Source organism: Saccostrea echinata, unplaced genomic scaffold (assembly GCF_033153115.1).
Source record: "Saccostrea echinata isolate AGI-Se365-2 ecotype Australia unplaced genomic scaffold, CSIRO_AGI_Sech_v1 ptg000054l, whole genome shotgun sequence".
NCBI lineage: Eukaryota > Metazoa > Mollusca > Bivalvia > Ostreida > Ostreidae > Saccostrea > Saccostrea echinata.
In genome coordinates, this window is record NW_026889803.1 from 21,850,001 (window position 1) to 21,865,397 (window position 15,397).

A 15,397-nucleotide genomic window follows, 5' to 3' on the forward strand; every position below is an offset into this window, starting at 1 on the left:
AAAGCAGAAACAGCCTCAATGTCGATATGACGACTATCATTGGACAAATACTTACAGAACTGCGTTCAATGATCATGTCTGGAATAGTCAATGCTATTACGACGCTGTAAAATGTCGTTTTCATGTAACGAATGTGTAGTATGATGTCCGTATTACAAAGAATAAATAAATATGCATGAAATGATAATATACATTTTTTGCTTTACTCAGTTTAATGAAACATTTATCTAAATTACGAAAAAATATCGTTGTTTTATAAAAACCACGTGTAAAAGGTTAGCACTGCATGAAAATCATTACATCCGGTAAGACTAATTTTAAAACTTGTCAACAAACCCGGAAAAATCTGGACTCTTGAAAACTCGAACTCTTGATCTCTCGAAGTTTTTCGTCGGTCCCGCGGACTTCGAGGTATCGAGAGTTACCTGTATGTACATGCGTAATTTATTGTATGCATAACTTATACACTGTTTAAAAATTTAAAGCGCTTTTTAATTTTGCGTCAATGACAATTCGCAAAATTTTGAAACATAAGAATTAATTCAACAGCCTTTTGACCCAGATTCGCAAAAATAAATCGACGTGAAAATTTCCAGATTTACAGTATAAGAAAGATCTTTAAAAATCTTCTTCTCAATAACCACTGGGCCAGAAAAGCTGAAACTTATGTGGAAGCATCCTGGGATAGTGTAGATTCTAAATTGTTCAAATCATGACCCCCTGGGTAAGGTGGGGCCACAATAAGGAATCCAAGTTTTACATTGAAATATATAGGAAAAATCTTTAAAAATCTTCTTCTCAAGAACCACTGGACCAGAAAAGCTGAAACTTATGTGGAAGCATCCTCAAGTAGAGTAGATTCTAAATCATGACCCCTGGGGGGTAGGGCGGGAGAACACAATAGGGAATCCAAGTTTTACATTGAAATACAGTGGCGCTGCGGTAATCCGGATGCCAATAATCCGGACGCTTCACCTTCTGGACGATATCTTTTGGGAACTGATTTTTTCCACGTTATTCTGTCTCATTAATCCGGAAATTTATACTATCACATTTGCGACCAAAAAATTGATTTTGCGACTAGAAATTCAAACTAACTTACATTTTTGCGACTGAGAAAATTTGGGCTGGTGACGTCCATTTTTAAAATCAAGATCGAGATTTACATTTATCAAGATTCTCCATCAAGAAAATGTTTAAAGAACTTATACTTTTATGAACTTTATAAATCGTCGTAAGGACTTGGATCAAGTAATGTTATGACAGCATGTTGTAATAGTGATTACTTATACAAAGTTTGACGTATATATGTCCCTGATAGAGCGGCAACTAAACGTAGTAAACTTTCTAGAACCTGACCTTGTTATTGAAACATTTCGTCAATTGCTTGCATATCCCAATTAATTAAGAGTGTTTTGGTGGCATAATAACGACTGTTTAATGGGTTGGGTACATAGTAATAAGGGATCATGATAAACAGCTGACAAAGTCCTGTCTCAACAGGCGTCAAACTTGTATTTTCTTTTGATTAGATTTTAATTCTAGGATCAGAATACTTGTGTTCTTCTGTGTACTATACAACCATAAGGGTGGTTGTATTTAATAAAAATAATTCCTTCAACCTAGCAAATTGTTTCTAGTCACAGTAATAAATAATCTTTGATATAATAAAGTAGGGATGTCAAAATATTTATTTTCCTTAGTCGATTATTCGATTGCATTATTCGAACGATAGTTGAATATTCGGAACATTTTCTGAAAAAAAAATATTTTCAAACTTCACTGCTACATGACGTATTTATAACTCAAAAACCCTTTTACTTAAATATATTTAAAAAGTACCATCAAAAGTAATACAACGTAACGCGTGGATAGCATGATTATATGAAATAAATTTAGAAACCTAATTCTCCAAAATGTATGATTTCAGCAGAAATCAGTAATCAGTCTGTACAGTCATGCAGTCAGTTTTTATTTTAGTAAGCATTAAAAAATTGACAGCCGATATTTTTTAAAGCTTATTTTGAAATAAATGGGGGGGGGGGGGTTAACCTCACACTTTTTACACGTCAGGTGCCTATGAAATTGTTAAACAGTTAGATACTGCTTATTCAATTATATCAAAATGTCCTTAAACAGTTTAAAATGTAAGCGAATTGTTTTAATAATAATTGTAATAATTATCGAAGTGTCAAAACATGTCACAGCTATGGTTTGTTCCTTGCATTTGAGCAATCTTAAGATAACAAAAGATAATTGGTACATGGTATACGTCCATTTAATATTCTTACAAACAAAGCCCAGTATATTAGTAATTTATTACAAAAACAACACAGGCCGTTACTGGCAAATACTTCTCGCATTAGTGAAGCACTTATAAGTACATAACAGTATTTCTATACGTACAGGGAAAATCAACCGCTTTTTTGTTTAGAAAAATTATCTTATCGCCTGTCTCTGAGGAAAGACATTTTCTCAGTTTTGTGATGAGAATTCCATCTTGTTATTACTCATTTATTGCATTTATTGCTAGCGCTCGAGAGCGCTAGCAACTACGTTAGTCTATATTTCTGAAATACGCATGCTCGACTTCATGGGCATTCTGGGAAAACTACTGTAGATAGACTGTACGATAACAATTTCGTTTTGTCATACAAAAATAGAAATGATTCGAATTTACACTGGCCTTTCCTGTCTGATATGCGCGATATACATTTCGTAGGTTAGAGACAGTCAATACCAGTCTAGATCCGGATTCTCAATTTTTTTTTTAATTTATTGTCTAACCTACACATAAAAGTACAAGAAAAACTTTGGCCACATAATGCCAAGATTCTAGAAGTCTAGATTATCTTACAGTTTTACCATCTTAGTGGATAATTCCGGCAAGCTCGGAAAAAACAACAACAAAAACAAAAATCTTTTTCAGAGTATGTCGGAAAGACATGGCAATTTAGTGTTTATCATCTGAAAATACATATGATCTGAAGTTTCGTGTTCTGTTGTCTAACCTGCACGTAAATGAACAAAAAGTAACAGTAACTCGGGTCTTATAAAACCAAGACTGTTATTTCTAAAGTTGTAATGAATACATAGCTTTTCTAATCTACCTTCATAGATCTTTCTGGCAAGCTCGAAAAACCGTGGCAACCTCGGATATGTTTTCCGAGCTTGCCGGAAAGGCCAGAAGGTGCTCATTGGTTCTACTGATCTTTTATTTTTCACCTCGAAATTGAAATTACAGTAAAATACAGAATGCTTAAAGCACAGTTAGGAGTTGCGCCATTGCCGACGTGAAGCACACTCTTAGATCCACCATTCTGAATTGTGACCCCCCCCCCCCCCCAACAAACTCAACCACCAATCTGCCTTCCTATTAATAATTAATCGATTCAGCAAATTTAACAAATGGTTGGGATATCTTCTTCTGTATTTTATTATGCTACAGCGCTAGCTCACCAATCTTTTTAAAAGATAAGCTTGTTTAATTATAATAATATTCGAATGTCGTTTCATTATTCGATCGTCGGTCCATTCGACTGATGGTCGAATAGTCGACTATTCGTTGACATCCCTATAATAAAGACATAATACATAAATAGTAGTTTGTTCCTTGTTTTACAAGTGTTATTCACAAAATGTTTACGTCATGGCGAGTGAAATATTTGTTGATGGTGACCAGAAATTCTGAAATGGCGACCAAAAAAATTTTCAGGTCGCCATTTAGTGACCTGAAAGTAAGTATGGCTTGGAGCACTGCCATGGTTACTAAAATTGAAATTTTTGTAAAATTCTTTTAAAAGGCTACTTCTCCTACAGTTTTATTCTGATTGTAATAAATCCTTCCACAAAAAGAAACTAAACCAAGGATCATTACTCTTTATTGCTGTTGCAAAGTTTCATGTCCAAGTGCAACTTTTCTCTTCCTTTGTTTTAAGTTAAAACCAGTAGAGCCACAGTCTCACCAGTGACTTCTGATTGTACTACAAACTACAAAGCAGATAGTGCATATCCATTTATCACCTGGGAGTAATGAGTGGGCATTCATATAGTTAAAGATTAATCAATGAGTTCAATGTAGAAAGGCTAGCTGTCTCAATCATTTCTGTGAGAGCATCTCTGATCAAGCAGCTCCTATCTGTATTCTTTGTGAATAAGGTAGAAGAACTGCTGGTATCTTTCTTAATTGTAGTTTATAGCATATGTCATATATAATGGTCAGCCCTTTTATTTTCAAAATTAATTTGGTATAGATTAAGTTGTGAAGACTAATTTGATATTATTAATATTTAATATGATGTTTTTATTTAATTTTTTAAAAATATCAACAAACAAAATTCAGAGCATCATATCTCACAAATATGAAAGATGGTTGCAATCCATTAAGGTTAACAGTCTAATAAAAAAAACCCAACAATATAATGTTTAATATTTTGATGTTTTATTAGGTTGTACTAGCTTAGCTCATTAAATTGTAAATAAATTTCAAATAAATTTTGATTGTCAGTGTAAAATTTTTTGAATACCTCTGGATCCATAAAAATACCTATAGTGACTTTGTACCTTTTCTGAAAAACCTAGTGGGGGAAAATAGTCCATTTGGACAGTTCTAGTTTGATATTGTATAATATAATTTTTAAAAAAATATAATTCTTATATCTTTACAACAAATTGCAGAGTGTCAAGTCTCAATAATATGACAATTTTATACTCTAAAGAAAAAACATAATTATACCCCCCACAAACGAAGTTTAGGGGAGTATATTGGAAACACCTTGTCCGTCTGTCTGTAGACGTGATTTTGTGTGGACCTTTTCTCAAAGACTATTGCATGGATTTGTCTGAAAATCTGTACACTCAATATTCACCATATGAAGGTGTGCACCTGGTATTTTTAGCTCACCTGAGCTGAAAGCTCAAGTGAGCTTTTCTGATCACATTTTGTCTGTAGTCTTCCTGTCCGTCTGTCTGTAAACTTTTCACATTTTCGAGTTCTTCTCGAGAACCACTAGGCCAATTTCAACCAAACTTGCCACAAAGTATCCTTGAGTAAATGGGGATTCTAGTTTGTTCAAATGAAGGGCCATGCCCTCATTCAAGGAGAGATAATTCAGAAATAGTGAAAATTTGGTGACATGTTTTAAAAATCTTCTTCTCAAGAACCATTGGGCAAAAAAGTTGAAACTTTTAGGAAACCATCTTTACATAGTATAGATTCAAGTTTGTTCAAATGATGACCCCTGGGGGTAGGATGGGGCCACAATGGGGAATCAAATTTTTACAGAGGAATATATAGGCAAAAAAAATTGTAAAATTTTCTTCTCAAGAACATCAAAGCCATGATTAGTCATATTGATATGGAAGCATCCTCAGGCAATGTAGATTCAAGTTTGTTCAAATCATGACCCTCGGGGTAGGGTGGGGTCACAATGGGGGATCAAAGTTTTACATAGGAATATATAGGTAAAAAAATTTCTTCTCAAGAACAGCAAGGCTTTGTTTAGTCATATTGATATGGAAGCATCTTCAGGTAGTGTAGATTCAAGTTTGCTCAAATGATGACCCCCCCCCCCCCCCCCCCCACAATATGAGGGATTAAATTTTTACAAACTTTAAGAAATATATATAAAAAAATTCTTTTAAAATCTTCTGCTCAAGAACAGCAGAGCCATTTATTATAATGATATGGAAGCAGCCTCAGATAGTTTAAAATTCAAGCCGCCCTCCCTCATGTAAACTTTTCAATTCTGAACTGATTTGTGCTTTTTCCTAGCTAATGTGCTCAGGTGAGTGATGTGGCCCATGTGCCTCTTGTCATCATGATTGAATAATTTTTCTGCATTTTTATTGATCTCGTCATTTTGGGTTCATGTACATTTATGGCATAGAATCAAGAACTGGCAGTTGGTACATCTATACAAAAATGTGAATGCAGCTTAAAACAACTCATTAAAACTAAAAAAAAATCACCAATTATTAAAAAAAAGTTTTTTGGTAGATAGTCCCCACAAACCTAAGAGTCATGCTGTAACCTTATTAAAAAAAATTGGATCAAAATAACACTGACAGTTCTTTTTTTTATTATTATATAAACCTTTGTAACAGATTTAAGAAAAAAATCTTTGTTTTTAACAGAAATATTGTTGTTGTCATGATCGTTAACTTTTCACAATTTCATCTTCTCCAGAACCAAATTTGCCACAAAGCATCCTTGGGTGAGGGGGATTCAAGTTTGTTCAAATAAAGGGCCAAGCCCTCTTTCAAGGGGAGATAATCAAGAAATAGTGAAAATTTGATGGCATGTTTTTGTAACGTGTCGAGCGGAATGTTAGCTTCTATCGGGGGTCATACCTTGTCAATTCAAGGTTTTGGGGGATGATTTTAATATAGCAATTTTCCTTAATAAATGATTGGCAAATGATTGACAACAAAGGCCTGCAAATATATACAAATAATATGGCCTAACTTTATCTAGGTTAATAATCACAATATGAAATAGTTAATCAACTTGTTACAAATGATTGTGTTAATTACAGTGGGTAGACTATCCCTTTCACTGGCCAACCTCGGACTGACGCTTGTACTGCAGCCTTATTCAGGACACAGTCAGTACAAGCGACAGCCCTTCAACTGCTGTACACACTGCTAGCCTTATTCAGGCAGACACACTGCACACAACAGCCTGGTCGCCAGACAGGTCAATTAGACGAATTACAGGTGGCTAACCTCCCTTGCTGGTTAGCCTCTGAGTGGCTTGCCACTCGAAACACAACAGCCTTTTTATAACTATTCTTGTTGACCTTACTTTCTCATAAGGACAACCTCTTCTGTAAGCTGACTTTATTTTATAGTCTCACTTACCACTGTTATGTTCTATCACGTCTTAGCGGTCTTATACTTCACACAGCTTGCACTGGAAAGGACTGTCTGTACCGGGATTCAGCCTTTATATACCTTTTAACACGGAAGTTTACATCTGCAACATTACAGCTAAACCCGAATGGTCATACTATAAATTTCCGGAATATTACATTTTAAAAATCTTCTTCTCAAGAACCACTGGGCCAGGAAAGATGAATCTTATATGGAAACATCTTTAGGTATTGTAGATTCAAGTTTGTTCAAATCATGACCCCTGGGGGTAGGGCGGGGCCAATATGGATGATTTTAGATAGTTTTACATAAGAATACATAGGGAAAATCTTTACAAATCCTATTCTCCAGAACCACTGGGCCAGAAAAGATGAAACTTTTGTGGAAACATTCTCATGTAGTGAAGATTCAAATTTGTTCAAACCATGACCCTGGAGGTTTGAGCGGGGCCATAATCAACAATCAAAGTTTTACATAGGAATAAATAGGAAAAATCTTTAAAAATCTTCGTCTCCAGAACCACTGGGCCAGGAAAGATGAAGCTTATGTGGAAACATTCTCAGATAGTGTAGATTCAAGTATTTTCAAACCATGACCCCTGGGGTTGGGGCAGTGCCATAATGGATGATGAAAGTTTTACATAGGAATACATAGGAAAAATCTTTAAAAATCTTCTTCTCCAAAACCACTGGGCCAGGAAAGATGAAACTTACCATTTATACTTGCCTATAAGTCGTTTTTTTGGGAGTTAAATTTTGGTCCAAAACTCTTTGTCCGACTTATAGGCCAGTCATAAAAAGATTAGTATTTTTCTGGACGGCGAATTGTAATACTTTATAAACATTTCCCACGATTATTGTTGAACAAAGTCTGTATGTATTATATCATTTATATTTTCTAAGATTATATAATGTATATTATACATAAAAGTAAAAATATTTTCATATTTTAATAACTTTATTCTTATCTTAAGAGTGCATTATGTATTTCTCTTAATGATTAAAATTAAATATCGGCATCATTTCTAAAACTTTTAATCGAAACCAGGTTAAAACACCAGCAGTCTTCGCCAAATCTTTTTTTTAGTACATGCCCTTCAGGCAGGTTTAACCACTTATTGCGCTAGCCGAACAAATATTTACATGCCCAGAATTTTATCTTATTTGCCTTTTCATGCCGAGGAAATGATCCAAAATCCATTTCTATCGATCTATTGTCTCGCCATTAATATTGTTTTCAACATGTACACTTTTTGGAAGTCACGTATTGTTTTCAACGTGTATACTTTTTGTGTCTCCTTTGCAAAAGAGTTCCTTGGAAATCGCAGTAGAATAAACTATCGTTAAAATTTTATTTGGTGCTCCATTTTAGATGAAAAATCAGATTTTAAGTACATTTAATGTTTTTGGTATTATTTAATTTGATAATATGGAGGCTTAGGCCTCAGAATTTACATGCCCTTCGGGCTTGTAAGTATGCAATTTCCACATGCCCGCTTCCAATTTTACCAGGTCCTGGGCTTCGGACTCCTGGGATTTGTCGAAGACTGCACCAGAGCCTTGATTTGAAATTGTCAACTGATTTTGGCAAAAAGTTGTTCCGACTTATAAGCAGGTCAATGGCAAATCCCTCCAAAATAACCTAAAAAAATACAACTGACTTATAGGCGGACTAACTTAAAGGCGAGTATATACGGTATGTGGAAACATCCTCAAGTAGTGTAGACTCAAATTTGTTCAAATCATTACCCCCCGGGGTAGGGTGGGGCCATAATGGACGATCAAAGTTTTACATAGAAATACATAGGAAAAGTCTTTAAAAATCTTCTCAAGAACAGCAGAGTCATAAACATATTTTATATGGAAGCATCTTCAGGTAGTGTAGATTTAAGTTTGTTCAAATCATGACCCTCAGGGTTAGGGTGGGGTTACAATGGATGATCAAATTTAAGGTTTACATAGATTTACATAGGAAAAATACTGTAGATTGGCAAATAATCACGATAGTTTTAATTTCACTATGTTCACGATTCATCATTTCCCGCGAAATTAAACCCATTGTGAATGCTATCATAAGTTTTTATACGCCCATCTTTAGACGGGATGTATTATGTTATGGCGTTCATGTCTGTCCGTCTGTCCGTCTGTCTGTCTGTTAGCTTTTCTCGTGTCCGGCTCATAACTTTAATACTATTAGGCCTAGGATTATCAAACTTTGTCAGCTGATACTTCTTGGGTAGACGGTGTGTCGCGCACAAAAAGTAGGTCGTTCTGACCTTTAATTAAGATGCTATGGCCAAATATGGAAAAATCCTGTCCGGCTCATAACTAGAAAACTATTAGACTTAGAATCATCAAACTTGGCCAGTTTATGCATCTTAGGTAGAAGGTGTGTCGCGACCTATTTCAAGGTCACTGTGACCTTTAATTTAAGTGAAATTTAAAAAAAAAACTGTCTTTTTACTATTAGATTACACAATCCCCAAAAATGTAAAAGTGTTGCAGTATCCTTATTAAAAAAATGTTAAAATCAAGAAAATACTTATTTTTTTCATTATATACTTTACAGCAATCTATAACAAATATAATGTTACAAGAGAAATTCCACCTCTCCCATGGGTGTAATTATCAAGCACTGGTCAAGGAGAATTTTGATAACAGAAAATTGCATGTCAAATTAGAGAGAAATTAATGGTTTAGTGTGAGGAGCTAACTGGTAGAGCATCTCTGATCAAGCAGGTGTTATCTATATCTCTTGGGAATTGGGCAGAGGAATCAGCCATGTTGGATTACATAGTTTTTGTGGGCTAGCCTAACTTTTAAAATGAATTTGGTGAAAAGTAATTAAAACTAATTTGATATTGTATTATTTAAACTAATTTGATATCTTATATTAAACTAATTAATTAAAACTAATTATACTTGGAAGGGGGGGGGGGGTGATATTGGAATTAGCATGCCGGTTCTCCATATGAATTGCAGCTTAAAACCAGTCTGACATTGAGTCTTAAAAAAAAAATCAAGTATTTAAAAAAAAGTTTTAATTATGGTAGATTAGTCCCTACAAATGTAAGAGTCAAGCAGAAACCTTATTAAAAATGTTGCATCAAGATTACATTTTTTTTTCTTTTTATAAATCTTTGTAACACATTGAAAAAAAAAAATCTTTGTTTTCAAATTTAATTTCAGTATGACATAAATATACATTTTAATTGCACTACAAAGCAGATAGCGCAGATATGGCCATTCATCCCTTGGGAGTAATGAGTGGACATGCATCCAGTAAAAGATTAATTAATGAGTTCAGTGTAGGAAGGCTAGCTGTCTCAATCATTTCTGTTAGAGCATATCTGATCAAGCACTTCTTATCTGTATCCTTTGGGAATTAAACAGAAGAACTGCTGGTCAGTTTATAGCATATTTCATTTGATGGCCAGTCTTTTATTTTAAAATTAATTTGGTATAGATTAAGTTGTTAAGATAAATTCATATTGAATAATATTATATTTTTATTTAATTTTTTGAAAATATCAACTAACAAATTTCAGAGCATCATGTCTCACAAATATGAAAAGGGGGGGGGGGGGGGGGGGCTGCAGATGGGCATTTGTCAAGCTCTAACACAACCAGTTGAGGATCTATAATGTAATATTTGTTATAATTCATGCCTACACCACAGGAAATGTATAAACAAATATTATAAGGAATGGAAAAATCATGGAAATCCGTGTATCAAGGTTGACTTGATTTTCTTGCACTCTAAAATGTTTGTGATAATTGAACAATATTTGACGGGCGTATCATGCTGTGGCGGGGCACTTTATTAAAAACTTTTAAATGCTTATATTAAATTTAAATTAATTTCTTGCAGTGTGAAATTTAAAACATAGTGATTGGTACTTTTTGAGAAATCAAGAAATTTTTACACTGTAGAATTAAAACGACTTACAGTATTTAAAAATTTTCTTCTCAAAAACAGCAAAGCCATGATTGGTCATGGAACATCCTTAGGTAGTGTAGATTCAAGTTTCTTCAAATCATGGTCCCCAAGAGTAGTGTGGGGCCAGTTATACATTGGAAAAATCTTTAAAAATCCCAAGAACAGTAAAGATTATGTCCCCTGGGGTAGGGCATTGACACAATAGAAGATAAAACTTGTGGGAAAATTTTTTTAAAGTCAAGTCATGACTTGTTAAAGAAATATGGAAGCATCCTGAGTTAGTGTAGATTCAAGTTTGTTCAAATCATCCCTCCTCCCCGTAGGGGTAGGTTGTTACCAATTATAAAATATTGAACTCTTAGATGCTCAGGTGAGGTGATGTGGCCCATGGTCCTCTTGTTAAATTACTTACAGTAGTTTATGCAAAACATTTATGGGTATACCCAGTTCCTTTAAATTGTTAAAACCGAGATTTTAAATTGAGATATTATATTGAAATTGAGATAAATCTTAACATATAAATCTTTTGTTACAGAAATTTCAGATGCAGAATTTTTATAATCAATTCACTAAAAAATATTTTGAATAACAATAACTCCTGTAGATTGAAAAATAACTCTTGTAGATGGCTGCATTTTATTTTACAATGTGATATTCTGATTTAAAAAGCAGTGCTTCATTATGTCTCAAACATGAATAAGATATTTATGATAGCAAATATTATTTTCATATACGTGTATACATGTCTCTCATATTTTTAATTTTATGGTGAGATAAAAAATTATTGATCTTTCTATTCACCATATCAAATTTTCTTCATATCATGATGAGACATAATATTCATTTCTGAAAAAGTAAGCAATGCTTCATACTTCAAACTCTTTTCCATTTGAATTGAATGCTTTTGTTGTTGATTTAAAACAATGTTGGGAATTTAAAGAAAAAAATTTGTGAAATTTGGAGCAGAGGGATATTTCACCTTAACTCAGCTCAAAATATTTTATTCCTATTAAACAGTATTAATTTAAAAAAAGATGAAATGATTTTTAAGGTACAGGTTTGAAAAACTCAAGTCACAGTTTTCTCAGGATACATATGATAATGGGCTGTCTTCACAATTTAATTGACTTTGATTACTTTTGATTTTAAACAGATTTGCTGTCTTCAATGAAAGCCCTTTAAAGGACTTTACAGTTTTTGACCATATGAAATGGCCAACCAACAGGGGAGAACTCGGCACACATGGAACTGATAATTTGAAATCTTTATTTTCTGCTGAAGAGAGGGACAAAATTTTAAAAGACTTTCCCACCTTTTAAAAAATTATGAACAGTTTTTAAAAGACTTTAGAAATGTATGAAGCTTACTTTCACATTCTGGCAACGTGTCCTCCTAGAATCAAAACATTAATCTAATTGGTTAAAGTAATGCTAGCACTGAGTGTTAGCACTGCACAATGTGAGAGAGTTTCTCACTGAAAATACTGAAAAGTAGATTAAGAAGCAAATTAACCCAATCAAACTTGCAGGCACAAATGTTCATAATGATTGAAGGCCAAAGTCTTGAAAAGCTTTTGTGTAGACAAAGACATTTCTTACTGGTTAGAAAGTCACAAACAACATATATAATGGATGGTCACAAAAAATCAGGCAAGCTGAAATGGGTGAATCATTCACCACTTGACAAACCAAACAAATTTAAAAATAAAATATATGAAACTAACCACAGTTTGTTTTATTTATTTCAACTTAGATATATTTTTTAGCCTTATGTTAAACAGATACATGTATTGTTGTCAGTAGTAACAGTTTGGCTAGTAACTGGCGACCTTGGGCTAATAACTTTGTTACTGCCATTAGCCCCTGGGCTAGTAGCTAATTTTGCAATTGCACACTCCTGGATTTAATAGGCTAATTTAGCTTAGTTCGTTCAAGTGCCCCAAGAAAAGTACTAGGTGGAAATTTTAAATAAATTTTAATTAAATTTTGTGACTGTCAGTGTTAGTGAATTTTGAACACCTCTAGATCAGTGATTTGGTACCTTTTCTAATCAACCAAGCAGGGGTATTTTTCTATTTTGGACAGTTCTAGCTAGTTTAATGTTACTATATTCAGTTGTGATAGCAATCCAGACTACTGCGACATGTCTGAAACAGTCTTAAGTGAAAACTTGTGCCCATATCAAGTAAATCCAGTATCTTTTAGTAAGCTAAGTAAACTAAACTTTAATTCTGTTTCTAGTTGTAGCAGCAAGTGCCCCAAGAAAAGCACTAGGTGGAAGTTCATCTTCTAGTGACCCCTCAAGTGGTAAGTGTAGACTTTCTGTCATTACTAACTTTAAGCAGCATCTAGTTGTAACTTTATTGGGAGCTATTGTAACAATTCCCAGATTTCATTGTGGAATGACAAGATATTCACAATATAGGGTACATGTATTCCAGGGCTCACCAATGAGGCTCATGCTAACACCTTGGTAAAAGTTTGTCTAGTTTACTTTTGCTTCAAGGTACATGTGTAGTCTGACTGGTCATGTAAAATGAAGCAAAACTATTGTAAATCATTTTTATGCCCCGCCATGAATTGGCCGGGGCATATAGTATTTGTCTTGTCCGTCTTCTGTCCTTCCGTCCTCCCATCCTTCCGTCTGTCCATCAGTCTCGCTTTGCGCTTAGCTCGGTTCAAAGTTCAGTTTCAAGGAAACTATTCAAGATGTTTTTATCAATCTTCATATGCTGATAGATATTGATGAGAGCAATACAACTGTATCAACATTTTTATGCCCTGCCATGAATATGGCTGGGGATATAGTGTTTGTCATGTCTGTCTTCCATCCTTCCATCCTTCTGTCTGTCCTTCCGTCGCGCTTTGCATTAAGCTCAGTTCAAAGCTCAGTTTCAAAGAAACTATCCAAGATATTTTCATCAAGCTATGCAACTGCATCAACATTTTTTGACCTTTACCTTTCCTTTGACCTTGACCTCACTTTTCCTAAATTAGTGTGTAGCTCAGTTTTAAAGATACAATTCAAGATAGTGTAATCAAAATTTATTATGCATTTGTTGATATGTCGATACATACTGATGAGAGCTATTCAACTGCATCAACATTTTTTTACCTTGACCTTTTTATGACGTCGAGCTCTTGGAGCTCGAACGTCATCTAGCAAGCGCCCAGTTGAAATCGCGACCGGATATGTACGCGACCGAATGTGTCAGTCGATGCATCCGCAATAGAAAATAGCAATAGCTATAAACCAATTTCTTTGAAAACGCTCAAAATGAATAATACCTTGAAAATAAAATTGCATCAATTATATCTGCAATTAATTCTATTGCAAAACAACAATATTATGTTTTATTCTCACACAAGAAAAACGTGATGGTTGTTGCGGATGAATTTCTACAGAAAGGGTGCGTTGAATGACATGAATAACATTTCGGAACGATAACCGTGTAACATAAACAACACAACAGGAGGTAAAATAATTACAAAATTACATAAACACGAATACTACAAGACTAAAAAGATTGAATTTCTAAATTTAGCTTTACTTATACAATCTTCTAACCAACTCTATCCTAAAACCGATGATATTGACCAGTATTACTGTGTTTCTCCATTTCCTCCATTTCCCAGTATACCGTATACCACGCCCGATCGTAACTCGATCGTAATTGTAACAGAACAGAGTCTTGGTTGTAGTTTAGATGCAATCACTAATACAACGCTTTGACATTGGCAATTAGAAAAAATATTATATAAATTCATGAAATCCTTCATAGTTCATAATTGACTGAAAAGAATATTTGGCATGAACATGTTCGACGGTGTCTGGTCAATTCAAACCTTGCTCTATTCGGACCATGACATAAGGCCCCAGACTGTAATTGTGATATTTTGTTTAAAACTATTTTTTTTTATTATGTCTCCTGAGTCACTCACTTGACTTATCGCTATCTTCAAATTCAAAATTATCTTTTGAAATTGTTTTTCTTGTTCGACGTCATTGAAGCCTTTCAGGCTTTTGATCTTTGACCTTGAGCTCACTTTTCTTAAATTAGTGTTTAGCTCAGTTTTAAAGAACCCATTCAAGATATTTTTTTATCAAACTTCATATGATGATACAAACTGATGAGAGCTATTCAACAGCATTAACATATTTGACCTTGATTTTTCCATTGACCTTGACCTCACTTTTCTTAAATTACAGTTTAGCTTAGTTTTAAAGAAACCATTCAGGATAGTGTTATCAAACTTCATATGCCAATACATACTGATGAGAGCTATTCAACTGCATCAATACTTTTTGACCTTGATCTTTTATTTGACCTTGACCTCACTTTTCTTAAATTAGTGTCAAAATTCATATGCTGATACATACTGATTAAGCAATTCAATTGCATCAACATTTTTGACCTTGACCTTTCATTTGACTTTGACCTCACTTTAATCAATTTGTGTTTAACTCAGTTTTAAAGAAATCATTCATAGTATTTTATCAAACGTCCTGTGCTAATACATACTGATGTAAGCTTTTCAACTGCATCAACATTTGTTTACCTTGACCTTTCCTTTGACCTTAACTT

At 34.0% G+C, this 15,397-nt stretch overlaps 1 protein-coding gene across 2 annotated transcripts in view; it reads left to right on the top strand.

The window, feature by feature from the left end:
* LOC133206084 (PCNA-associated factor-like) overlaps positions 1-15,397 on the top strand; it is an 85,664-nt gene that overhangs the window by 4,724 nt on the left and 65,543 nt on the right. For both annotated transcript variants that reach the window (XM_061342017.1, XM_061342016.1), the window contains exon 2: positions 13,053-13,118. In XM_061342017.1, coding sequence (XP_061198001.1) covers positions 13,053-13,118 — 66 coding nt within the window. The remainder of the gene's footprint in view (positions 1-13,052; positions 13,119-15,397) is intronic.